Source organism: Heterocephalus glaber, unplaced genomic scaffold, assembly GCF_053883595.1.
Source record: "Heterocephalus glaber isolate CG9 unplaced genomic scaffold, H.glaber_assembly_v1.0 deba00001452, whole genome shotgun sequence".
Classification (NCBI taxonomy): domain Eukaryota; kingdom Metazoa; phylum Chordata; class Mammalia; order Rodentia; family Bathyergidae; genus Heterocephalus; species Heterocephalus glaber.
In genome coordinates this window covers 14,333,163-14,361,097 of record NW_028258302.1, presented here as the reverse complement: position 1 = coordinate 14,361,097, position 27,935 = coordinate 14,333,163, and the positions used below count along the sequence as shown (strand labels likewise).

General features: G+C 44.6%; 1 protein-coding gene across 2 annotated transcripts; it reads right to left on the bottom strand.

The window, feature by feature from the left end:
- Window positions 1–5,631: 5,631 nt before the first annotated feature.
- Window positions 5,632–27,656, bottom strand: Ptafr (platelet activating factor receptor). Of its 2 annotated transcripts, XM_004850747.3 has the most exons (3): window positions 27,586–27,656; window positions 25,926–26,054; window positions 5,632–9,107 (listed from the first exon to the last, which is right to left on the bottom strand). In XM_004850747.3, exon 3 carries the CDS (start codon window positions 9,059–9,061, stop codon window positions 8,033–8,035), a length of 1,029 nt encoding a protein of 342 aa, XP_004850804.1. In that variant the 5' UTR covers window positions 9,062–9,107; window positions 25,926–26,054; window positions 27,586–27,656; the 3' UTR covers window positions 5,632–8,032. The 2 variants fall into 2 exon arrangements, with proteins under 2 accessions (XP_004850804.1, XP_021118827.1); XM_021263168.2 differs by lacking the exon at window positions 27,586–27,656 and having other exon boundaries at window positions 25,926–27,563.
- Between the last annotated feature and the right edge of the window lie 279 nt (window positions 27,657–27,935).

Sequence of the window (27,935 nt, the reverse complement as noted above, 5' to 3'; positions counted from 1 at the left end):
GAGGCATCTTGCCCAGCGGAAGTAAAAAATGATCTCTGCAAACCAGTTTTGGCATGTTGTTTCTGGGTGGCTTTGGAGAAGTCATTTCACCTCTGCAATGCTTTTCTCACTCGTCTGGGAGATAGAAGGGCTGTACCTTCACATTCCATGTCACAGAGGACATCTACAAAGGAAGTCAGGGAGCTGCACAGAAAGGACTCAGGCTTTGGAGTCAATGATGCCGATCATTCCCTGTGTTGCCTTGGGAATCACTTCATCCTGAAAGCCTCTATTTAAATTAAGTAGTAGGGCTGGGGATTTAGGTCAGTGGCGCCTCGCCTGCCTCACAAGTTCAAGGTCTTGAATTTGATCCCTGGTACTGCAAATAAAAAATAAAAACAAATAAATAAGTGAAGTAGTGAGGGCAGCCCTCACTGAGAAAGGTACCTTTAAGCAAAGGACTGAGTTACAAGGCTATAGAAGGAAAAGTAATTCAAAGAGTCAGTTGGACCCATAGGTGCTTAGGAGGAACAAATGATGTCAAGGTTTTATACATTCAGTGGCCTGAAAATGTTGAGTATTCACCCCATTTCTCTTTTTACAGAGCAATCAGGATCCCTAAGAGCACCTTCTATAGTAGCTCCGATGACAGTGACATTCTGGTCCTGGGATTTTTAAAAACAATGTTTACATATATTGCATAACTTCAAAAGTGCTCTTCCTAGGGGCTGAGATTGTAACTCAGTGGTAAAGTGCATGCTTAGCATGTATGAGGCCTGGGGTTTAATTCCCAGCCCCACAAAAAGAAAGTAAGAAAGAAAAAGAAAAAAGAAATGCCCTCCTTAGCTGGCCACAGAGGCCTGAGCTTGGAAGTTCAGCCTGCATAGGGAGCACAAGAGACCTCAAAGAGGAAACTAGAAGCAGCCATCTGGAAGCCCCAACATCTCCTACTCCCCTCAGGAGATTCCTGACCCAGTACATAGTAGAATGTGCCTAGAGTGGTGTGGATGAGGGTACAGTCACTGGGAGAAGGAGAGAAGGGAAGGAACCTATACTCACTAAGGCAGATCTGGCTTTGAATATTACTCAACCACTTACTAGCTCTTTTATCAAACACTGAACACCTCTGAGCCTTATTTACCCCATCCATAAAATGGACATTTTGATTTAGATGTGAAATATCTCCAGAAGACTTTGAAGGCTTTGTCCCCAGTGCAGTGATATTCATAGATGAAGCTTTTGAGAAGATTGGATCATGAAGGCTCTGCCATCATCGATGAATTAACCTATTGATGAGTTCATAATTCAGTAGGCTATTAGGAGATGATGGAAACTTAGAAGATGGAACCTAGTCGAGGAGTGGGTCCTTGGGGACTATGCCTTGTTCCCAGGCCCTTCCTTTCTCTGACTCCTCTCTGCCATGAAGTGATCCACCTTGTTCCACCACAAGCCTCCCACCTGTATCACCATGGGCCCAGAGCCCATGACCATGAACTGAAACCACAAGTAAAAATACATCCTACCTCCTTTAAGTTGTTTTTCTTGGTACTTTGTCACAGTGATAGAAGTGTAATAGAGAAATTTGGTACCAAGAGGTGAGACTGTTGTTGTGACTAGAGGCTATTCATGTTACATTCTGTCCCCAAACTTGTCTACAGATTGCCCGTGCCCTGAGACTATAGGAGGCTCAATTTAAAGGTGACAGATTGGGCCAGGGATTTAGCTCAGTGGTTCTGCTGCCTGTCTCACAAGTGCAAGAACCTGAGTTCGATCCCCGGTACCAAAAAATTTAATAAATAAATAAATAAATAAATAACGGTGACAGATTACTTTATCTTGTGGAGGAAATTTCAAGGCAGCATAGCATGTAAATTGTGACATCAGAATTGCTCACTGCTTTCAATCAGATTTACTGGGAGAATTTTTGAACAAAAAGCAGAGCAGAAAGGTTTGAAAAACTTGCAGTTTGGTCAAAAAAAGAAGCTATTTAAAATCAGGGCCAAGGAAGATGTGATTGCTGAAGAAATTAGTGCCATTAAAAAGAAGCCAAGTAGCCAGGCATGGTGGCATATGTCTGTAATCCCAGCACTTGAGAGGCTCAAGTAGGAGGATTGCCATGAGTTTGAGGACAGCCTGGGCTCCATAGTGAGTTCAAGGAAGCCTGAACTACATATTGAGACCCTGTATCAAAAAAAAAAGTTGTTTCCCCATGAACAGTTTTTTCACTATGCTCAGCCATCTAGGCACCCAGAGGCTTCTACAGCCATGGTCCTAGGGGACCCCATTACTACTCTGACTGGTGGCAGAGCTTGGTGTCATCCACATGATGTTGATTTTGCAGGCATGCATAATGCAAAAATTGTGGGGTCATGGAAGCTTCTACTGAGATGTTTTTTTAAAAGCCTGGGAGGCCAGGCAGTGTGTGTCAGAATTAGAGTCCCTGTGGGCAGCTCCTGAGAGACAGTGCATGAAGTTGTGAGAGTGAAGCTGAATTAGCTGTGGAGTCACAGAAAATTAAAGATACCAGGAATATGGAATATCTATCAAGGGAAGCTGCATGCAATAAGTGGAGCCAGATCAAGAGAGAGAGATCATGTGGACTGCAGCCAACAAGACCTTAAGGCTGCATAAGCCTTCTGAGGCAGGCTCTCATCTCACCAGAATGTGCCCTGGATGATGGCCAAGGAACTATAGGATTTAACATTTTCCCTACTGGGTTTCAGTCTTGTTTTGGTCCCTGCCATTCTCCAATGCCTTCTTTTTGAAATAGAAATGTTTACCCCATTCCAACATTGTCTGTTGAATATATGTAACTTGATTTTTTATTTTTACTGGGGCTTACTGCTAAAAGTTTGCCTTGAGTCTCAGAGTTTGCCTTGGACTTGGACTTCTGAGCAATCCTGCAACTATTAAGACTATCAGGAGTCTTGGAGATGAACTAAATACATTTTGCCTTATGAGATGGTCATGAGCCCCTGGAGGCTAGGATTGGAATATTATGATTTGAATATGAACTGTCTCCCAAAGGCTTGGTCCCCAATCCAGCAATGTTCAGAGGTGGAATTTTGGGAAAGAGATTAGATCATGAAGGCTCTGATCTCATCAATGGATTGATCCATCACAAATTTCATAATCTGATGGGCTATGGGGAGGATGTAAACTGAAGGGATGAGACATAGTTGGAAGGAACAGATCTTAGGGGCATTCCCCCTGGGGCTATATCTTGCTCTCTCTCCCTCTCTCCCCTGTCTACTATGAGGTAAGCCACTTTGCTCTACCACGTGTTCTCCACCATGATGTTCTGCATCACCACAGGTCCGGAAGCAATATAATCAAGTGACCATGGACTGAAACCTCTAAAACCATGAGTCAAAAATAAACCTTTTCTGCTGGGTATGGTGGTGCACATCTGTAATTGCACCATTTGAGAGGCTGAGGCAGGAGGATTGCTGGAACTTTGAGGCCAGCCTGGGCTGCATAGTGAGTTTAAGCCTAGCCTGAACTACAACGCAAGACTCTGTCTCCAAAAAAATGAAATAAAAAATTTAAAATTCCTTTTTTCTTTAAGGTATTTTGCTACTGCAACAGAAATCTGGCTAATACAAGGCATGAAAATACTCTGTACAGGGCTATAGGTAGGTGCTCAAAGAGAAAAGATAAGTGAAAGTGGCAAGCAAATAACTAGGGCTTAACAAAAACATAGGCCTCCTTCCTTCTGCATCAATACCTGAAAGGTAGCCACTGTCTTGGTCAGTCAGCTTGGGTCCTTGTTTATTCTTTTTGGGTTGGGGGGGCGGTTTGCTATATAGGACATTAAACCAGGGGCTTTCACACTAAGCTACAAAAAATTTTTTTATTTGCTTGTTTATTTGCAGTACTGGGGATTGAACCTGGAGACTTTACACTGAACTACATCCCCAGCTGTTTTTTATGTTTTATTTTTAGACAGGGTCTCACTAAGTCACAAAGTTGCCCAGGCTGAGCTTGAACTTGCTATCCTCCTGCCTCAAGCCTTCCAGAGTGCTGGGATTACTGGGTGCAACCACACCCGTTTATTCTATTCTTTAATGTGGGGATAGAACCACATACTTTTCAGGGAGGGTATGAGGTTTCAGTAAAATAACAGATAACTATGCTTAGCATAGTCACTGAACCAAAATAGGCACTCCATAGGAGTTTTTGGAGTTTTTTCTAAATGTGGGGGTAGATGGATGGATAGACAGGCAGTTGGTGGACAGATGGATAAGTGAGTGGGAAGACCGCTCACTGGCAAGATGACATGGGCAACATGATTTGTTCCACAGAAATACCAAGTCTCTGCAAAACCCAGGAGCTTCCAAGAGATTTTATTATATCTCCTTGTGGCCTTAGCATAGATAAGCAAAAATAAGTATAAACATGCCCAGTTCTAATCAACTGTGACCTGTCCTTATCCAGTCTAGTGTTTATTACTCATCTTGATGACACCAGGTCTTGCAGGAGCCAAGGGTTTTCCAACTGAGATTGTGATAGTTCCCTGGGACAATGGAGAAGGAAGAGACCAGGGGGAAATGCAAGGTGAGACCTTCCTGGTACGTGGAATACCTTGGAAGTTCCAAGCAGTGAAGGGTCATGAAAAAAATTACAACTCAGCTTTTGCCATAATCTCTGACACTGCTGCAGGAACAGAGATGCGGGTGAACACCCAGTCCTGCATTTGCTGCAGTTCCACTCTGTGCAACTTGTGTGATAACTTAACACCTCCAGGCCCCTTATTCCTCTTAGTAAAATGAAGAGGTTGGACCCTCCCAGCCCCAAAATGTTCTGATCCTCTAAAAATTCTGTGTATCTTTCTTTCATATATGGCCATCGAGCTTTGAAAGAACATGTATTGAATTTCTTTCCCCTTTGTCTCTGGAAAGTCTCCTTAAATTGTTCAAAATAAGTGTATATCTATGCAATATGTGTTTATGCTACACCCTGGGGAAGCCATACGCTCTGGTGACAGGCAGATCTCAATTCCAGGCCGTGTATAGGAAACTAGATTCATAGATGATTAAAATAACATTCCTGCCCCACAGGATAGGGGAGACAGACTCTGACGTGCATGAACCTCAATAATCTTGGCAATTAAGAGCTAAAATGTTGGGCCCTCCCAGTCCTAAAATGTTGCCTGGAGGAATCTGAGTGCTCTGGGCTGGGTCAAACAGAAGATGAGCCTGAGTTCATAACCAGGCAAAGGTTTCAGGGGAAATAAATGGGACTGTATTTGGGGCAGTGATGAGATCAGCAGGGCCAAAGCATGGCTACAACCTTACACTCAAGCTTGGGGTGCCAAAGGGGCTTGGTTGCATGCCCCCCATGGATACCAAGATCCTCAGATGCTCAAGTCACTTAAATCAAATGGCATAATATTTGTAAACATCTTCCTCACCTCTTCCTATTACTTTATTTTTTGTTTGTTGTTGGTTTTATTGGTACAGGGGATCGAACTCAAGTCCTTGCACTTGCAGGCCAGGTGGTGGAACCACTGAACTAAATCCCCAGCCCCCTTCTTACTACTTTAAATCATTTCTAGATTACTTATGATGCCTAAAGCAATGTAAATGTTATATAAATAGTTGTCATATTGTGTTGTTTAGGAAATGAGACAAAGGAAGAAATCTCTACATGTTCAGTACAGACCCGATTTTATTTCTATAATATTTTCAACAAGCAATTGGTTGAATATGGGAATGTGGAACCCATGGATACAGAGGGCCAACTGTATGCTCTTGCCATACCCCAGAGGCCTGGGTGGAAGTAAGACCCAGACCTACATGTTAGGACAATATCCTAGGAAAAGCAAGGGGGTAATCACAAGTCACCATCTCAGAATTGTCAGTTATTCTTTATTGAGCACTTACTGAATGCAGACTTCAGGCACTTGATACACACAACAGCAGGGTTTCCTGAAGTGAGCTTTGCAAATCACTGGGGACATGGGGTAACTTCAGACAGAACACAGAGCAACAGTTTTAATAGTTTTATTTTCATTTTTATGTTTACCTTCTAGGTGTGGCAGGTGGCATTTTTTCACCTACAATTATAAATTCTTTTTTGATAAATGTGAGTTTTAAAAACTGACTCAATTTAAAGAAAAATATTAATTAAGTAAACTTACAGCTGATATATGGACATTGCAGAGCTTGCAAGGAGAGATGTAAATGCTGTGCATTAGCACATAGACATACACTTTATTTGTAGCACTTCTGGTTACAAGTAATAGACACTCATTCCAATCAGTTTAAGCAAGATAAAAAGACTCTCTTGGACACAATGGAAGGTACGCAGAGGACAGCCACCCAGCAGGCCCCTGGGAGATCTGTCCCTTCTTCCCTCCATGCTCCTGTCACTTCTCTCTGGCTTCTGCTTTGCTCTGCAAATTTTCTCCGTGAGCAGAGCCATTTTCTCTACCACAATCAGGCAGGTGAAGAACCCCTGCACACACCCACTCCACCCCCTTCACACACAAACACACATAAACACACTCACAGCTCAGACTAAGTGGCCTGCAAAGCCTAAAGCAGCATCTCTGAATCCAGATGCCCACCTCTTATTCTTTCAGCTCCTACTGGAGGACTGAAGGGTCCAAGTTCTGAGAAGAGGGGAGGGTCTGGGACGAGCAGTCACTCTGACCAAGAGGTGTCTTTCTCGGCATTTGTTGCTCAGAGCAACCCAATGAGGTAGGTTTTACCTCACAGGCAACACTAAGAGGTAGAAAATTGAGTCCCCAGTTCCTTGGCAGGAAGTGACAAATCCAAGACTGAATTTGGGTCTTCGTGACACCAGAGCTTGAGAATGCTGCTCTGGCCACCTGGTCTGGTCACCATCAGCTAGGGCCAGCTCACAGCTACCCTCCCAGACCCAAGCAGGCTACTAGCCCTTTAGGAGACATGTAGCAAAATCAGCAATCCAGTGCTTGCCTGGCAGAGAGAAAACAAGAGTCCCAAGTTCATGGAACTCTGGCTGGAAGGAAGGAAGAGTTCTCAGAGAAGCACTGGACACCAGGGAAAACTCCTGCAAGGCCCCATGTCTGAGGCTGTGGGGTTCACACTGCAAGTACTTGGCTAAGGGAAAGAGGAGTCTCATTTGAATACTTACCAAAAACCACAAGCAGGTGTCTAGAGAAGCTCAACAGAAGCTGACACCTGCCAGCCTATCCCACTGTAACTGTCCCTTCTACCTCCAGGAAGTTAGGCTAGGAGGGGCCTCCCAGAGATCAAGTAGGCTTCTCCCACCTAGAAACCTCAGGCCCTTCCTGCCCAAGTGCTGTTCCCATGGAAGCCTCTGCACTTTGAGTTGCCCTGGCCTGACCACTCTCAAATTTTGCTGTGGGGACTTCCTGCCCCACAGAAGGTCCTCCCACAGGGTCTGTTATTAAAGCAGAAAAATGAAGGAGAGGCCACCTCTCTCTAAGTCCCTGAGAGCTGACCTGGCCTGAGGCAAGTCTTGTGTAGGAACTAAGCTCCCATCCTAGCTTTTGCTCTGTTCATGTTTTCCCTTCTGTAGCTGTCTTTCAGTACAGGTTTGCTGGCTGAATCAGAAAATTCTACCAGGCCACTTCCCCTGGGAAAGACCTGCACCTGTGAGTAGAAAGAGAAAGACACAATCCTAGATCAAACTTCTGCCCTAAAGATCTTTCCACACAGCCAGGAAAGAGTCTCTTTCCCACCTTGCCTTTGGCGCTTGGGAGTCACTGCCTGAAGCTTTAGGCTGCTACCCCAATGGGATGAACTGGGCATGCATCAGAGTCTATTCCTGACCCCCATGTTCCTCCTAACCCCATCAGACCCAGGGGCTCAGGGTGAGGTCATGATGTGCCCAAAAGTGGATGAAGGTGTTTGTTCAAGTTCTGGATTCTCCAGCAGTCCAGCACAGCCATCATCCCTGCCTGTGTGAGGTAGCCTTTATATTCAACGGGCCACCGCTGCCCAAGGAGGAGGTGACTATAGTAGATGTCTTTTCTTTCCCCTGCCTCATCCATGCTGCTCATGGAAGAGAAGACTTTGGGCCTGACCCCAGTAAGCAGGGACTAAATTTTGAGGGAATTGACAGGAATGTGGTTGATTGGAATGGCCACATCTGTGCCTGTGTCAGTGGTGACCCGGGAGCATTTCCGGCTGCTCCGCATGATGTGAAGCTTTTCACTGAGGTGCCTTCGGAACTTCTTGGTGAGGAAACAGTAGATGACAGGGTCTAAGACACAGTTGGTGCTAAGGAGGCAGAGGGTGATCTGATGGGCATCATTAATAGCCTGGTGGTTGCTGCTCGGCCACTTCCCCAGCTCAGCGAGGGTCCAGGGCAGCTGTACCATGTGGTGTGGCACAAAGCAGATGATGAACACTGCCAAAACGGTGCAGACCATCCACAGCGCCCGGCGCTTGACCTCAGCATTGCGCTGCTGCTGCACTGGCTGGGTGAGCAGCGTGCGAATGATGACCAGGTTGCAGAAGAGGATGAGTAGAAAGACAATGAAGAAGCCGAGCACAATGCAGATGTGGATGATGAGGACAGGCTCGCTGCCCTCTTCATAATGCTCAAAGCAGCGAGTGACGGTGCCTGAGCCTGCCTTATTGGACACTATGTTGGTGGAGTCCATGACAAGGAAGTAGGATGCAGCAGCCACAATGATCACCCAGATGACCAAGGACAAAGCGATGCCACGCTTTCGGGTGGTGGCTTGAGCCGTCTTGATGGGATGTCTTACCGCCTGGAAGCGGTTATAGGTGATCACTCCCAGGAAGGCTACAGAGCAGTAGGTGTTGATGAAGAAGAGGCAGCCAGCCAGGTTACAAAGGAATTTGGGTAGAATCCAGTTCCCTTGGTTGGAGTAGTAGACGATCCACAGTGGCAGGGTGATCAGGAAAAGCAGGTCAGCCACAGTGAGGTTCACCATGAAGATCTTTATCTCATTTAGTTTCTTGGAAGGGTACAGGCGGGCAAAGACCCACAGCACATAGCCATTGGCTATGATCCCCAGCACAAAGATAACACTATAAACAACTGGGAAGAGAGTGTATCGAAACTCTGAATCCACACGGGAAGAGCTATTTAACTCCATGGGTCTGGGCTGCAAGAGTCAGCTGATCATAGGGTCCTGGCAGTGCCTGGAAGACCATGCAAAGATTCTGATTAATAAAAAGCCAAGAAGCAACTATCCTACTTCACCAATTCCAAGATTCCCTGTTATGGTTTGAATGATAGAGTCCCTCTCAAAAATATTCATGTTGAAACTTAATCCCCACTGCAACAGTATTCAGAGATATGAGCTTTGGGAAGTGATGAAGGTAGAGCCCTCAGAAATAGGATCAGTACCAATATAAAAGGGCTCAGGGTTAAAGGATACATTTTCTTTTGATCTTTTGTCTTTCCATCCCTTCTACCAGGAAAAGACACAGAGTTCAAGATGCCATCTTGGAAGCAGATACCAGGCCTCATCCAGACACAGAACCCTGACTTTGAGCTTCTAGAATGGTGAGAAATAAATTTCTGTTCTTTGTAAATTACCCAGTCTCAAGTATTTTGTTATAGCAGTGAGGCAGGAGACTAGGGCATGGCTAGTTGGCTGGGCAAGTGAGCATGACCTGTTAATTGGAGCTCCAGGACATATGACCTGTCAATCACAGAGCTCCAGGACACAGAGCTCCTGCACCTGAGACCAATCAGAAAAAGCTATCTCAATTCTTCTGTCATGAAATCAAGCAAGTTTTTGATAGGACATTCTAGATCTGATATCAGAATGAGGAATACAAAAGATGGCAGACATTAACCTTGTAGCCACCGAAAGCACTTTCAGTGGCCCAGTCACCCTGCAGAGAGTACTTCTTTTCCACTTTAATTGGCCTGCATTCACTGCAGAATGTATTCCTTTTCCCACCTTTAATAAATGTAAAAGTCACTACCATTTTTGCTTGTTTTGTCCAATTCTTTGTTCAGAACAAGAACCTGGAAAGAATTTGTAGAAGGAGCCCACTGAATTCCAGAACTCCAGTAACAGCAATATTAACAGACTGAGACACTCCCATTTTGCATATTTTAAAACTCTAAAGTCAGGGCCAGGGATTTAGTTCAGTGGTTCGATCCCCGGTACCAAAAAAAAAAAAAAACCCTCTAAAATCAATGGTATCTTCCAATTAACTTGCAGCTTTTTTCCTAATTTCTACATAAAATAATGTTTTTACAAATCTATTTCTAGTGATAAATGCATAAAATTTTTATTATAAAAACTTTAATTTTTATAATAAAATTTGAACATTTTTGTGTAGATTTGAAATTTAAAAATTAATAGTAAATTTGTTCTATATTAAAAAATAATTTAGCTGGGTGTGGTGGCAGATGCCTGTAATCCCAGCACTCGGGAGGCCAAGGCAGGAATTTTGCTACAAGTTGAGGCCAGCCTGGGCTACATAGTGAGTTCAAAGCCAACCTGGACTGCATAACAAGACCCTGTCTCAAAAAATAAAAATAAAAACTAATTTAGCCAGGTGCGGAGGTACACACCTGTAATGCCAGCACTTGGGAGGCAGGAGGATGGTCACAAGTTTGAGGCCAGCCTAGGCTACATAGTGAATTCAAGGTGACCCCGAACTACATGGTGAGACCCTGTCTCAAAAAAACAAAAACAAAAAACCAACAATAATTAAATAAAAACTAATTTAAAATCTGGAGCTCAGTGGTAGTGCTCTTGCCTAGCATGCACAAGGTCCAGTGTTCAATTCCCAGCACCATAAATAAATACATATATATATATACATACATAAAATAAAGTTGCATACAATTTCAATGTGGCTAGTAGGTCTAACTAGCCCGGGCCTAATCAAAATAAATAATTCACATGCTCATAAAAAGCCTGGAAATACAAAGAAGTATACTGTTAGGATTATTTAGAGAATGAAATATTAGCCAGACATTAGAAATAATGAGTTAGATCTAAGTGTACTGACATGGAAAGCTGTCCTTAGATAATACCATTATGTTAAAAAAAGAAACAAAAAAGTAACAGAAGACGTTTGGTATGAGCTAATCACATATGTGTGTGTGAATAGGTTGGCAGTGGTAAGGAGCCTTAATAAGAGGTTTATTTCCAGTCCAAAAAATGGGCATCTGAAATGAAAAGACACTTCTCAAATAAAGAAGTAGAAACGGCAAATAAATATATGAAAAAATGTTCAACATCACTGGTCATTTGTGAAATGCAAATTAAAACAACACTGAGATTCCATCTCACTCCAGAAAGAATGGCTATTATCAAGAAATCAACCAATAACAAATGCTGGTGGGGCCGTAAGGAAAAAGGAAACTTTCTCTACTGTTGATGGGAGTGTAGACTGATACAGCCACTATGGAAATCAGTGTGGAGATTTCTCAAAAAACTAAAACTAAAGGTTCCATTTGACCCAGGTATTTCCCTTCTTGGTATCTTTCTGAAAGAATTAAAAGCATCATACCACGGGGATGTATGTGCACCCATGTTTATAGCAGCACAATTTGTGATAGCTAAATCTTGTAAACAGCCCAAATGCCCATCAACCGATGAATGGATAAGGGAGATGTGGGGTTTTTTTATACAATGGAGGACTAGGATGGGCTTCAGACATTTATAACTAAATGGATGGACCTTGAGACCATACTCTTAAGTGAAATAAATCAGACACACATGTTTAAATACCATATTGTTTCTCTGGTGTGAGAACTGAAAGTGGAAATAAGGACTTAAAATGTATAATAAATATGGAGAAATGGGAAGAAATTGTTCAAATGGGAAGGGGAACGAGGGAGGAGGAAGGGAGAAAGGAAGGAAGGGACAAGAAAAAAAGTGAAAATAAAGGAAAAAATGGAAACAAAGCTTTTGTAACTGGTGGAAATGGGATAAAATAAAATAAAACTTTTAAAAATAAGTGGTTTATTTAATTTATCTACTATAAATAGGCTTAATAAGAAGTTTATTTGCCCTAAATAAACTTGTTTGAACTTTTTAGGAGCACTTATTATCTTAGTAATTTATTTTTTTATTTGTATCTATGTATGTATTTTTGCTCTCCTGAGGGGTTGAATACAGGGCCTTTGCACTGAGCTACAATCTCAGCCCTTTTTAAACTTTTTAAGGATTTTGACACAAGGTCTCATCAAGTTGCTAAGTTGCTCAGATTGGGTTGGAACTTGCAGTCTTCCTGCCTCAGCCTCACAGAGTGCTGGGATAATAGGTATCCTCCACCATGCTCAGCTTTTCCTTCCTTCCTTCCTTCCTTCCCTCCTTTCTTCCCTCCTTTCCTTCCTTCCTTCTTTCCTTTCTTTCTTTCTCTCTTTCTTTCCTTATTGCTGTATTGGGGGATTGAACCCTGGGCCTTATATATGGTAGGCAAGCACTCTATCATTGAGCTGTATCCCCAGCTTTTTATTTTTATTTTATTTTGCAACAGGTTCTGACTAAGTGGCCCAGCCTGGCCTCAAACCTGTGATCCTTCTCCTTTGGCCTCCCGAGTAGCTAGGGTTTTATATATATATGCACCATTGTCCCTGGGTAATTTAAATATTTTGAATACAATTTAAAACAGTATGAAGTGAGAAATCCAGATAAAACTTTAACCAAATCATCAGAATGAACATCTCATTAATATGACATATCACTATGTACCCCTGATATAATGTGCTGAAAAGAATACAATATCACTTGGGTATTCTTGCCCAAAACACATAATCTAAATTTAATTGTGAAAAATATCCTATAAGACTGCAGACATAGCTCAGTCCTGCCACATGCAAGGACCTGGGTTTCAACCACAGCACCAACAACAAAAAAATAGCCCATCTAACCCAAATTGTGAGACATTCTACAAAATCACTGACCAATATTGATCAAAAGTTTTAAGGTATCAGGTGTGGTGATGCACACCTGTAACCCCAGCACTCTAAGAAGCTGAGACAGGAGAATGGTAAATTCAAGCCCAATATGAGCAACTTAGTGAGATCCTGTCAAAAAATAAAAAATAAAAAAGGGCTAGGCATGTAGCTCAGTGCAAGGCTCTGTGTTCAGTCTCCAGTACCAAAAAAAAAAAGTTTGTGTTGGTGCACTCCTATAATCCCAGCACTCAGGAGGTTGAGGCAGGAGGATCACCATGAGTTTGAGGCCAGCCTGGGCTACATAGTGAGTTCAAAGCCACCATGAACTACATAGCAAGACCCTGTCTCAAAAACAAAACAAAACAAAAAAACCCACCCAAACATAGCACAAAATATTGAATGCAAACACAGATGAGAATCCAGCTGTCTTCTATCAAGCCTAACATTAAAGAGGTTTAAAAACAATGTAAATCCATGTCACTTTTCCCTAAATTGTTTGTTTTAGAAAATCTCATTTTTTCCCTAAAAATGTTATTTATATTAAGATGAAAAGAGTATATCATTGGATTTGTTTATTTAAAAATGAAGTTATTTTAGAATGTCAGTCTTGATTTTTTTTTTTTTTAAGGCTGGGAATGGAACCCAAGGTAGGCAAGCACTCTACCACGTATCTTATATCCTCAGCCCTAGTGTTTGGTTTTTTTTTTTTTTTTTGGTACCAGGGATTGAACTTAGGACCTTGGGCTTCTGAGGCAGGCGGCAGAACCACTGAGCTAAATCCCCAGCCTTGTTTTCTGAGGAGCTTTATTGTTGTTTGTTTTTGTGGTACTAAGCATTGGACCCAGAGGTGCTCTATAACAGAGCTATGAAGCCAGCCCTTTTATTTTTTTTTTTTAATTTTGAGACAAGGTCTTGTTAAATTGCCTAGGCTGGTCTGAAATGTGTAATTCTCCTGCCTTAGTCTCCCAAATTGCTGGTGTGTGCCACCATATCCAGTCAGTTTTAATTCTTAACAACATAGACACTGATAGATAAAACACATCTAACTGTAAGCTTTTTGGGACCCTCAATAATTTTCTAAGGTAGAAAAAATTCCTGGAACCAAAGAATTTGAGTATCACTGCTCCACAGTCTCAGCCTCCTCTGATTTGAGCCCAAGATGTGCATTCATCTGGGACTGGCCTTGTTTCTTCCTCCTGCTGGACCCTCACAGAATTACAATATATTAGAATCAAGGCTCACTAGGCCTAAGTCACCCTCCTGTGACTGAGGGGAGGAGGCACTTCCAGCCAGGCCCTTTCTGAGAGGCTTGAGGTGCAGGCAGCCCTAGCTGAACAGGGCAAGGTGCTCAGTTTGGGTCTTCAGGGAAGTTGTGTCCCTACCCACCACCCACGCAGCAAGTGCCCTCTTGGTTTGGGCTCCGCCTCAGTGGGGTGAGGACAATTATCTCCAGAAAATCTCTTGCCATTGGACCCAATCTAGGACATCTGGGCCCTGCTGCCTGCACTATGTCTGCCCTGGCCTGTTGAGAAGGTCTTTCCCCCAAGGCCAGGACCAAGGTGAGGCAGGGAAGCATCCACTGGGTGCAAAGTCTAAGGGGGCACCAAATTTTCAGCAATCAAGATAAATAATATTTTAATGCAATATTTTTTAAAAATCCAAAGGAATATTAGTGATTCTTTTGCCTCAGCCTCAAATTTTGATGTTGGGTTGAAGAGATAGCTCAGTGGGTAGAGCACTTGTCTACCATGACTCAGGCCCTAGGTTCAATCTCTAGTGCCACAAAAAAAAATTATAAATAAACTTGTGATATTTTTGAACCAAACAGGGTGGCACACACATGTAATCTCAGCTATTCCACAAGGTGAGGCAGGAGGATCACAAATTGGAGGCCAGCCTGAGCAACTTAGCAAATTTCATGTCAGAAATTAAAAGGGCCAGGGATGTAGCTCAGTGGCAGAGCCTTTGCCTAGCATGCTTGAGGCCCTTGGGTTTAATCCCCAGTACTCACCAAAAAAAATTTTTTTAATATATTTACTTCATTACGTTTATTTGCTACATCAATTTTGGTTAACAAAGAAAAATATCTCAGCACGAGAACAGCACATGTGGGTCCCAACTCGCCAACGCCAACATAGTAGCTCATTTGTGCATTCGGTGGACAAGGCTCTCGGCTCCTGACTGCAGCGGGGAGCTGAGGACTCAGGAGAGCAGATCCAGTCCCTGCCCTGGGCCCACTTTGCAAGTGTGACTTTCAGAATCACACATGTGGTAAGAGCCCTGGTGAAGGACATAGCAAGTGTGGTGGGAATGCTGAGACGTCACCTGTCACCCAGACTTGAGGCTGAGGAATGGCCTCCTGCCTGAGCTGAGGGAGGACAGGGATCTGGCCTGATAAAGCAAGGAGAGGAGGTGCAGGCAGAGGGGCCCCGCACTGCAGAGCCCTGAGAGAGTGGGAGAAGAGGCACCCCATCGAGTGAGAGCCTGCAGCATTCATTCAGTTTAGCTAAAACATAAACTCCAAGGTGGGTGAGGAGAGAAAGAGCGAAGAAAGTGACGTAGGTCAACACAGGAAGGGCCTTGAATCTCATGCAAAGGAGTGTGTACAGATGCCCCTCGACTCACAATGGGATTACATCCTGATGAACCCACCATAAGTTGAAACTAGCATAAATGAAAATTCATTTATTGCACCTAACCTAGGACACATTGTAACTTAGCAACACTATACCAAGCAGCATCGATTGTTCCCCCACTTGTGACTCCTGCTGAGCCTGGCATTGTGAGAGCGTTGCACCTAATGTTGTCACCCGGGAAATACCAAAATTCAAACTTTGAATTACGGTTTCTACTGATGCACATCACTTTTGCACCACTGTAAAGTTGGAAAAAATCTCAATTTGAGCCCGTGTAAGTAATGTGATCAGACTCCCTCTAGCTGTTGGGCAGGGGAGAGAGGGCAGGAGGTGAGGCAGAGAGAGTGACCACTTTGAAAGTGAGAAAGGGAGCCTGAAGTTGTGGCACATGCTTGTAATCCCAGGCACTCGGGAGACTGAAGCAGGAGGATTGCTGCAAGTTCGAGGCCAGCCAGGGCTACATGGTGAGTTCAAGGCCAGCCTGAACTACAGAGCAAGACTGTCTCAAAAAACAAAAAGAAAGAAAGAAAGAAAGAAAGAGAGAGAGAGAGAGAGAAAGAAAGAACAAATGAACAAACAAATGAACAAAAGAAAGAAAGAAACAAACAAACAAAAGAGAGAGAGAACAGTAGCATGAGCCAGTGAGTGGCATTTTCAATTCTTCTTTCCAACCCTATCACTCAATGACATCTTGGCCAGAACAGGAGTTTGGTAAATACTTGTTAAGAGAACAATTCCTTAGCAATGGACAGGACTGCCTACTCCCCTGAGCAGCTATCCCACAAAGCTGAGTGAGCTCTGTACCACCTCACTATTCAAATTGTGGTCCTTGGACCAGAGCATCAGCATTACATACAAACTTGTTAGAAATGCAGACTCTTGGGTCCCACTCCAGATCTACTGTATCAGAATCTGCATTTTTGCTGGGTGTGGTAGCACACCTGTAATCCTAGGACACAGGAGGCTGAGACAGGAGGATCACCATGAGTTTGAGGCCAGCATGGGTTACATAGTAAGTTCAAGGCCAGCATGAACTACATAGCAAGATGCTGTCTCAAACAAACAAAAAGAATCTGCATCCTAACAAGATTCCCAAGTGATTTGTAGGGCTGGGGATGTACCTCAGTGGCACCATGCCTGCCCGGCAAGTGCAAGGTCCTGAGTTCAATCCCTGGTACCGAAAAACAAACAAACACTTTGCATACACACTACAGTCTGAGAAGTACTATGTTCAACACATGCCAGCTCTATACTCATCTGATGTAACACCTTTCATGGTTCCCCATTACCCAAAATAAAGTCTGCGCTCCTTCCCCACCTCATCTCCCACAGTTGCCTGCTGCTCATCCTCTACCCTACCCATGCTAAACAGCTTGCTTCCTCTGTAAAACTCCCATTCTTTTCAAACATCTGTGCCTTTGCACATGCCTTGTGCCCACTGCTTTACCTAGAAAAATCTTACTCAACCTTTAAGACCTAGCCACAGACAGGAGTTACCTCCTTCTGTGGATCACCATGGCAGTAAGTACAGTGGGTACATTCTTCAGGATAGCATCTGACACTTTTTTTCTTTTTGAGGGGTGTCATGGAGCTTCTCAGGTTTATCTCAAACTTGCAATCCTCTTGCCTTGGCCTATCAGGATGCTGAGATTACAGGCATGAGGCATTACACCCAGTTAATATGTTTTAAATGCTGATTTCTGTGGCTATTTCCTTACCAGGCTTGGAGCTTCTTGAGAGCAAGGACTTGATCTGTTTCGTCTTTTACTCTCACTAGAGAGTGAATAAGCCACTGACAACTGTTCAAGGAGCCTGGCACAAAGATACGTGTACCTAGGCAGGTATGGTGGTGCACACCTGTAATCCTACAATGCTAGGAGGCTGAGACAGGAGGATTGCAAGTTCAAACCCACTCTGGGCAATTTATCAACTTAGTGAGACCCTGTCTCAAAATTTAAAAAAAACACAACAACCAAAAAAGAAAGAAAAAGAAAAGAGAGAGAGAGAGAGAGAGAGAGAGAGAGTCCCAGTGTTCAATCCCCAGTCCCAGGGACGGGTGTGGGTATGGGAACATGTATACAATTTCTCTGGGGTAAGCAAAGTGGGAGTGGACGGGGTGGGAAGAAAAGCCTCACCATTTACTCGCTGTATAAAGTGACTTCACTTCTCTGAGTCTCTAGTTCTTCATTTGCAAAATCTTACAATCTTAACGATGGTTCTAAAGATAAGAATGCAAAGCGGCTAGAACAGGACCCGAGCCACAGAGGGCCAGGTCTCTTCCTATTGGCCCAGCTGCTTGGAATGGGTAACCTCAGGCCCAGGAACTCTGACTCCCACATAGCCTTTCCCACCAGCTCCAGACAGGGCCTCCAGGTAAGGCCAACAAAGCTTTTAAAAGCTTAGGAAGAGAATGAGCATTTGGAGGAAGGAGGAGGCAGAGGCTCAAACCACTCAGTGTCACAGACCTGTCCTCCACCCCCACGAACACTCTCTGCCCCTTAGGAGCCTGGAGAAGGGACTCCCATCCACTGTTGGCTGGTCAGAGGGGAAAGGAACTGGCAGAGGAAAGTCCTTGCTGGTTAATTCCTCTGTGCAGACTGTGGGTCACAAATGTGGGTTTACCAATCATTGCAGCCCTTGACATTTGTGAAATCAATAAAGGCCAAGAATAGAAATGTCTAAAAAAATTTTAATACCAAACTAAGAAGAAAACAGACAGAAATGTCTAAATTCTATGGATATAAATTAGACATGCCCGAGTCCATCCGTATTTCTTATACCAGCAGCTCCTTGAAGCTCCACAGGCCTGAGAGTGCATTTACCAACAGAGCATGGGCTAAAAGTTGGGGTACCAGGACACACACAGGTTCCATGTGGGCACATCTGCTTTGATTCAAGACTCCATGCTCTGTAAGGAGTGTACAGATGAAGGGCAGCCAGAGAGAGCCCACTTAAACTCAGGGCTCTGGGCACTACTTCCTAGTGGGATGTGCAGACATTGCTTATCCATGATCATATTTCCTGCTTAAATCAGCTTTGTAAGATGGGCTTTACACCCATTTTTCCAGAGAAGATGCCTGTTGTTCTGGGAAGAAATTGAGGTTAGAGAAATGATCAGACTTGTCCATAGTCACTCAAGTGGGAAGTGGCAAGAGGGGATCTTGAATTCCCAAGACCATGCTGAGTCTCCTAAGCCAAGCTGTGGACCTGCTAGATGCCAGCCACTCCTTAACCAACTCTTCTATTCACAGGCCTGTCCTGGGGCCTGAAAACAGGAGCTGCAGATGCTACAGGCTCCAGGAAGAGATGCTGTTTGCTTGGGACCCTGCTTTTATCTTTGCTCACTTAAGTCAGGAAAATAATGGGGCAAAGAGACTGCAAGGTCTTCTCTGTGCCCATCTAACTCCTGCCTGGCAGCCTTGGAGTTAGAATCAAATCCTCTCTGAACCCACAAAGTCATTATGACCCTGAGTCTCCATTTACTTATTGCAAAATGAAGATTTTTAAATGGGTCTAAAAGAAAATGAAATTAAGAAGACAATACTATTTGTAATAGAAGCCAAAGGAATAAAACACTCAGGAATAAGCTTAAACAAGGGGACAAAAATGTTGTGCACTGAAAACTATGAAACGTTGCTGAAAGAAATTTCTTTTTCTTTTTGGTACCGGGGATCAAACTTGGGACCTTACGCTTGTGAGGCAGGCAGCAGAACCACTGAGCTAAATCCCTGGCCCTACTGAAAGAAATTTAAGACAACACAACAAAATAGAATAATATACTGAGCTCATGGCTTGGAAGATTTAATACTGTAAAAATATCCATATTACCCAAAGCAATCTATAGATTCAATGAAATTTAAATTTTCATTGTCATTTTTTACAGAAATAGAAAAAAATCTAAAATTCAAATGGAATCTCAAAGGACCTAAAACAGCCAAAACAATCTTGAAAAAGAACAAAGCCAGGCATGGTGGTACACACCTATAATCCCAGCATCCAGGAGGCTGAGGCAGGAGGATCATCATGAGTAAGGCCAGCCTGGGCTACATAGTAAGTTCAGGGCCAGCATGAACTACAAAGTGAGATCCTGTCTCAAAAAAACAAAACAACAACAATGACAAAAAGCAAAGCTAGAGGCCTCATGCTTTCTGATTTCAAAACATATTACAAACCTAAAATAATTAAAACAGTACAGTATTGGCATAAATACAGATCAATAGAGATCCCAGAGATAAACTTCAGGTACATGGTCAAATAGTCTTTTCAAGGATACTAAGACTACACAATGAGGAAATTATAGTCTCTTCAACAAGTGGCACTGGGAAAACTAGACATACACTTGAAACAAAAGGAGGATTGAATCTTACTTTATATCATACAGAAAAATTAACTCAGAATGGATTAAAGACTTGAAGCCATAAAACTCCTAGAAGAAAACACAGAAGGGCTAGACACATAGCTCAGTGGCAGAGCACTTGCCCAGCATGCATGAGGCCCTGGGCTCAATCTCCAGAACCAAAAGAAAAAAAAAAGAATGAAAGAAGAAATAGAAATAAAAAAGAAAGAAAACACAAGAGAAAAGCTTCATGAACTGGTTTAGGGGTCTTGACTCAAAGGGTGGGACAAAAACCCCATCCAGTGGCATACTATCCAAAAAAGTTAGGTGGAGTGGTTACTAGATGGCCACCCTTCCTGAGAGTAATAGCAGCTACAGCTATGCTAACAGAAGAAGACTTCAGAATAGAGACTAGAAGTCATCCTATCTCCCCATCAGGTCAGAGGTATTCTGGAGAAAAAGGTTACTTGTGGTTAACAGGGGAATGGCTTACCAAGTATGAGGCCATGCTCTTAGACATCCCTGAGGTTATTATAAAAACTTGCACTCCCCTTAACCCTGCCTCTTTGATGCCTACAGGCCCAGAAGTTAGCCACTCTTGTGAACAAGTGATCTCTCAGACCTATTCAAGTAAGGCAGGACATCAGTGACCTGCCCCTCCAAGACCTGAGGAGATGTGGTTCACTGATAGAAATATCTTTTGTCCAAGAAGGACACTGACAGGTGGGTTATACAGTTGTCAGTTCACAACAGGTCATTGAAGCTAAACCTCTTCCCACAGGAACTTCTGCTCAAAAGGCAGAACTAATAGCTCTTACTTGGGAATTGATATTAGCAAAAGGCAAAAAGTTAAATATCCAGGCTTCAAATATGCCTTTCTGGTGCTACATGTCCCTGCAGCAATCTGAAAATAAAGAGGCTTACTGACTAATAAGCAATCATCTATAAAGCACAAGCAGAAAATTCTACAATTCCTAAAGGCAGTGCATCTTCCCAAGCAGATCACAATCATGCACTGGAAAGGGCACCAAAGAGACATGTCTGGCTGGGTGTGGTGACACATGCCTATAGTCCCAGCACTCAGGTGGCTGAGGCAGGAGGATCACCATGAGTTCAAGGCCAGGCTTGTCTATATAGTGAGCTCAAGGCCAGCCTGAACTATATAGTGAGACCTTGTCTGTCTCAAAAAAAAAAAGTGGAAAGAGTCTGAAGTCTCCTTGGGAAATCAAAAGGCTGATAGGGAAGCAAAATGGTAACCTTACAGCCCCTTTAAGACCCTAGTGTTATTCCCAGTTCCTGAGGAACAATTCTGGGAACTTCCTCAGGGGACATAGTAACAAACTATAAAATTCCTACGTGGAAAATGATCCTCAAACTTCTGAAAAGGTACAAATCGCCAACCAGACCCTAAACCAAGCTCCGGCAACACTTTGCCACGAGATGTCTGAGTCCTGGTTCTGATTGCTACCAGTAGCACTTATGAGGGTATGTAACATGCCCAAAACTGGGTTAAATTTGAGTCCATTTGAGATATTATATGGGAGGACATTTCTATCCTCTGCTATGGCAGCAGATGAGAGACCACAGGACTCTTACAATATCTCATTTATCTGAGCCAAGTACAAGCTACCCAAATGTATGGGAACAGAGTCCTGCCAGCTCCTGGCCCGGGCAGACCACCTACTGTCGGTCCTGGAGACCAAGCGCTCATAAAAATTTGGACAGGGACTCCCGCAGACCAATTGAAGCCAAAATGGAAGGTACCCTTCCACACCCACTGCAGTGAAGGTCCAGATAATACCCAAGGCCCCATATCTGGACTTCTTATGGGTCCTGCAATGTGTGGAATGGAGAAAAGGACACAGATGCCATGCATGCAGAGCCTGTTACCATGGCTTCCCTCATGGAAGCCTACTCTGTGTCCCCCAGGTTGTACTGTGGACTTAAAAACTCAATTCATTCTCAAGGGCCGGTTGTAACTCAAGTTGGTCAACAGAAGGCTCAGGATCCTCTACACAGCATTCAAAGTCTCTCTTCTATATACAGGCAGATCTCAGTGTCCTTAGAGAGACATTGGCCCAGGATTTCTCAATGAACTCCACACAGGAAAGGCTGTTGTAATGTTCCTTCCAGAACTCTTTAAGGGTTAAATCTGTATCTGAGACCATCTGGAAGCATAAGCAGCCAGTATTCAGGTCATAACTCAAGACTTTGACTGCTGCCTGCCTGGTATTTGCAAGCTCCTGAGTTCGAACTCCGGTACAAAAAAACAAAACAAAACGACTTTGGTTGTAAGTTAAAACTAAAATTCCAGTTATAACCCAGGTTGTTCATATGTCAGGCCAGTTGTAACTCAAGGGTCCACTGTACTTTTATTTTGGTCTTTATTTTTACTTTTCCTCGCCCCAAGTTCACTCTGCAGAGCCAGTTTCTCCCTTACCCTTCACTTTTAATTTTTCAAATAAACTTCGTTACCATTTTTGCTTGTTTCATTCCATTCTTTGTTCAAGACAGAAAGAACCTGGAAATCAAGACACCGGCATCCCAGAACCCGATAACCCAGAGCCACTACCACCAGTCCCAGTGACTAGGAATCTTTGCTCATCAGCTAAGAGTTATCAGCATCCCGGCTTTAACTTTGCAAACAAGTAGCATGTAACAAACAGGAAAACAGGCTATCAGTTATTTCAGGGTTCAGGCTAGTGCCAGGAGTTGTAAGATCTGAAAGAAGCAATTTACTCAATAGCTGTGAGCTCCCTTCCCCACTGTCCTCAGAAAACTTTAACAAGCAGGTGAGCCAGGTGTGGTGGTCACACCTATAAACCCAGTCAGTACTCAGGAGGCTGAGGCAGGAGGATTTGCTGTGAGTTTGAGGCCAGTCAGGACTAAATGGCAAGACCCTGTCTAAAAATTTAAAAAAAAAAAAAAAAAAAGTGAGTGAATCAGCCATACACCAAGCCAGCTACATCTCTTTTGGAAGAAGCTACCAGGGGTGACTGGAGACAAAGCCCAGCCATTGGAATCAGATTTGGGCTTTGGACTCAGCAGTGCCACCCACCAGCTTGAGTGAGTCTCTTCCCAACTCTGAGCCTTGAGATTTTTATTTGCAAGAGGGAATGTGCTGCCTGCCTCAAAGCAGAGTTGTAAAAAGGAAGTGAGATCACAGGGATGACAAAGGGCTTGATAAACACTAAAGCTGTTGGTAAATTGAAATGGGCTTGCCCAGCATGGAGGCACACACCTGTAATCTCAACTCCTCAGGAGACTGAGACAGGAAGAGTGCAAGTTTGAGGTCAGGCTGGACAATTTAATAAGACCCTGTCTGAAAATAAAACTTTAAAAGGGGTAGGAATGTAGCTCAGTGGTAGAATGTTTGCCTAGCACATGTGGTGCCCTAGGTTCAATCCCCAGTACTGCAAAACAAACTAGCTAATTAAAATGGACTTTATAAACTTTAAAGGGCTATATACACATTTTTTACATACTCCTCCCATTGGCCAGCTGAATTCAACTCCAAAGCTGCACCCTGAGGTTCCCCTCCTGCAGAACTAAGCAGGTAGGGAGGCACAACTGAGGGATGTCCTCCTCCACATATCTCTCACACACACACACACACACACACACACACACACACACACACACAGAGGTCTGGCTCCAGAATCTCCTTGGCTGAAGATACCCAGAGACATACCAACCTCTCTGCTTCTTTTTCTTCTTCTTCCTTTTTTTTTTTCCTTTTGTATTGGAGATTTAACCCAGGGCCTTCACAGTAGGCTACCATCCCCAGCCCTTTAATATTTTAATTTTAAAATAGGGTCATGCTATTCTCCTTCCTCAGCCTCCCAGAGTGCTGGGATTACAGGTATTCACTACCATGCCTGGCTACCATCAGACATTCTTATGCCCAGCTTCCCATGTGCTGAGATTATAGGCGAGTGCCACCATGCCAGGCTGAGCTAGCTCTGTTAGTGAACCTGTTTCTGCTTCAGGGAACTGATGGGCAATACCAGGCCACCTGCAGGCCTCAACCTACGAACACTTGGAGGTAGCCAGAGCCAGTTCCCAGTCTGCCCCACACAACCAGATGCACACACAGGAAGAAGCACAAGAGGCTTCACCCCACTCTCACCTGGCTGCTGAGGACACAAGGGGCTGGTCAGAGAAGTAGCCATGCTGGGCCCCAGCATTTGCCCTTTGGGAACTGGCTCTACTCCCAACACAGAGACGCAACCAATAGTTCTAGCTCAGCTGCTGCCCCTCCTAAGCCCAAGCCTCCAGCCACTAGGGGACCTGGACTGCCCTCGTTGTTCACAGGTCTGAAATCCAGGGGGCGGGGGCTCTCCAGTTCCCCATAAAAGGACAAGGGTCCCAGTCTCTCACCACATCCCACTCCTACCAGCACCAATCAGAGAAAAAAAATCAGTCCTGAAGGCACATTTTGTCACTAATGCCATGGACTATAAATCCATTACCCAAACCTTCATTAGATGGGGAAACTAGGGCTTGCCCAAGGTGACCCCAGTGTCGGGGCAGGGTGGGGCTATGGCTCACTGTCCATTTTATACCAACTACAGCATACTACTTTATCATCATTTATTCAAGGCACTTTTTTTTTTTTAATTTTTATTTTGTTGTTGTTGTTCTTTTTTTTGGTACCGGGGATCAAACTTGGGACTTGGTGCTTGCTCGTCAGGTGCCAGAAGCACTGAGCTAAATCCCCGGCCCTTTTATTTTTATTTGAGACAAACTCTCACTAAGTTGCTAAATTACCCAGACTGGGCCTAAATTTGTGATCCTTCGGCCTCAGCCTCCCAGAGTGCTGGGATTATAGGTGTGTGCCTATAATTAATGTATATGTCTTTCTTTCTTTTAACAGGGTCTTGCCATGTAGTTCAGGCTGGTCTTGAACTCATTATGTAGCCCAGGCTGACCTTGAACTTGTAGTGATCCTCCTGCCTCAGCCTCCTGAGTGCTGGGATTATAGGCATGCACTACCATCCCCGGCTCAATTCGTATTCTTAAACACATACTACATACCAATTCTGCTAAGAGGAAGGAAAAAGGAACAAACAAAACAAATTCCTCATCCTTGATGCATTTACAGTAAGAATTACGGTGTTGGTCTTACTAGTGACACATTAGCTCATGTTTGCACACCTTTTTACTATTGACAGAGGACTTCCCACTGGCTTCTTCATTCTGCCCACAAACCCACAAAGTCAGTCTTTCAATCCCTATTCAGCAAGGGAGGAGAGTAAGATCCTGAATTGCCCAAGTTTCCTGCTTATAAGCAAGAAATCAAATAAAACCCCAGGTGCCCATCACCACCAGAGCTGACTTCTCTAGCTTGGTTGTTAGTACCCAAAGGTAAAGAAGTTGCTTTTTGCTGCTTCCGTGGCGCTCACCTTCCCTCTGACATACACACAGATTTAAGCATCTGGAACACAGCTGGATATTCAGTCCTCACTAAATGAGAGCTGCCTGATGCCCAGGAGAGAGCAAGCGGGTTCCCTCATTGTTCCCAGGTGAGTGAGTCTCTGGCCAGCAGCTCTGATTCACCTGCCACACATCCAGGCAAGGTTAGGAGCCTGGGCTCTGTTCCCAGCACCTGAGACCTGATGGTAAAACTAGTTGTGAGCCTGGTCTTTTGTACCAATAACCTGGTTATCTTTGTCATTCCCTAGGGAAGCCCACCATGTAGGGCATTCCTAAGGCCCTTTAGCTCTCCTGACAGGCCTGCCCGAGAGTTGGAAACTGCACAGAGGGGTGGGGGAGTATAACTTGGCCAAGATCACACAGCTAGTAAAGCAGATGGCATTCAGCTCCCTGAGATCTAAGTAGCCCCTTCTCATCACCATCCTCATCTCCCAAGGAGACCTCTGAGGTTCTCTTAGTCCTCAGAGAACTAAAGAGGGGTGCTGAGTCCCTGGCAAAGTTAGTTCACAAGAAGTTCTAAACATGAGACTCTAGGCTGGAGAAAGGTGCCAGCCAGAATAGTTCCTTAAAAACAGAACCACCCATTTGCTTAGGTGAAGCGTGGGGCACAACCTCGGCCTCCTGAGCTCATTTTCATAGGCTTTCCCTTGCCCAGCCAGAGCTAGGACCCCTCTTACCTGTAGCAGCGGCAGTAGCTCGGCTGTAGGGTCTGTTGTCTCCCTGGGTCCAGCCCTGGCCCCAGCCTCTGTGCTGCGTCTGGCAATTGCAGAAGTGAAAATACAGGGCCAATAGCTGCCAAGTCACCCCTGGGGGGAAATGCAGTGACCCTATAGCCCCTCCAGCAGATCCCACAAGAACCTCCAAGTCAAGCTACCCAGGCCCCGCACACTGAGCAGAGACTTCTCAAAGAGCAAGGGGTGGGGTGGGACACAGGCAGCGGCCACAGGGAGAGAAAGCAAGAGAGGCTTAAACGTGCACTCAGGAGAGACCCACAAGTGAGCAAGAGGAGAAGTGAGTGACCAGCAGATGACGAGGGAGCGGGGGAGGAGCGGAGGGAATCCGGAAGAAAAAGAAAGGGCAGAGGGAGAGATGGAGGAAGAAAGGCCAATGTAAACATGAGGACAGAGCCTGAGAGGAATGAGGAGATACAAGGGTAAACAAAGATCAGGGAGTTAAAAGAAAAAAAGATGAGACACAGACAGCAAGTGTTCAGCTGCTCGGACAGCATCAGTGTCTGTCTGACTCTGGGTGAGGAGAGAAAAGAGCAAGGAAAGGGATGAGGAGAGGAGCTCAGAGCTGCTACAGTCAGTGGCATGACTGGGCAGGAGATCCCTAGTGACCAAGAAGTGCTGGGCCCAAGAAACCAGTGCGGACAGAGTGCTTTGGGGCGGGGGAGGGGGAAACCTCTCGGGATTCTAAACTGGCGCTTGGCAGTGAGTTCATGGGAGAGAGTGAAAAAGAGTGAAGAAAGAGGTGTGGGTAGTTGAGGGTGTGAACACAGCTGAGAGAGAGAGACAGAGACAGAGACAGAGACAGAGACAGAGGGAGAAAAAACTAGATAGGCATTTCCTGGGTGCATGAAGTTTCCAGTCCTTACCCACTCATTCATTCAACCAGCAAACAACACTCACTGACAGCTCTGGGAGCCGGGCCCTGTGATGGACACTGTCTAAGAAAACAAGGCCCTCTGCTATCAGCTGATCCATTACTCTCCTACATGGAGAGGGAAACTGAGGCCCTCAAAGGACCAGGGGCCCAGAGCAAGCCAAGTGCAAAGCAGAGCCAGGAATGTGGGCCTCCTGACCCCTGAGACAATGTGCAGCCTCAGTCTACCTTGGGTGTCTAGATTAACCCCTTCCCACTGCCTAGGTCCATCCTTCATCAAAGCCAAATATGGCTCTTTAAAGTCAAAGCATCTTTATTATGCGTCTTGGCCCTCAGCATCATGCTCAAACCACTTGTGCATTTGGCCCTTGCACACCAACATACCCTCACCACAGTCACTCATGTGCATGCCCACCCCGACTCTTCTCACTCACACCTGCCCACACACACCACTTTCCTCACGCTATTCACCCATGCTCACCCAACGCAGGCAGCCCCGAGTCCCAAATGCAGCCCAGCCCTCTGCTCAGAGACACTGACACAGGTCATCCCTCCTTGTCCCCTTTACAGGCCTTTGACACAACATGACATGGTCTTGTTTGCTGCATTTTCTTGTTTTTTGGGTTGGAGGTCTCACTATGTTGTCCCGGCTGGCCTCCAACTCCTGGGCTTAAGTGATCCTTCCCACCTCAGCCTTCTAAGTAGCTAGAAAACAGGCATGCACCACTGTACCCGGCTAGCTGGTCACTGCAATTGGCCTTCACTCAGACTGTCCAGCTGGAAGACAAGAGCCCAGCTCTGCTCTGCAAATAAATCCTCCTTCCCAAAACAACCACACCTTCTCAGCCTTCCTCTAGCCACCACCCTTCCTCCAGCAGGGACATGGAGCCTGGGAGAGACATTAGGAATCAAACAGCTTCCATTGGTCAGAGTCTCCAGGACTCCCAGCTCAAGATCTAGGCTGGAGGTATAACTCAGCAGTACAGCACTTGCCTAGTATATATGTGCTGGGTTTGATCTCTGGCACCACACAAAGAAAAAACAAAAAGATTCAGCCTGTTTTCCAGTAATGCCTTCCATGA

Excerpts from the sequence above, each read along its gene's own strand:
- Ptafr (XM_004850747.3), bottom strand. The coding sequence starts at position 9,061 with ATGGAGTTAAATAGCTCTTCCCGTGTGGATTCAGAGTTTCGATACACT.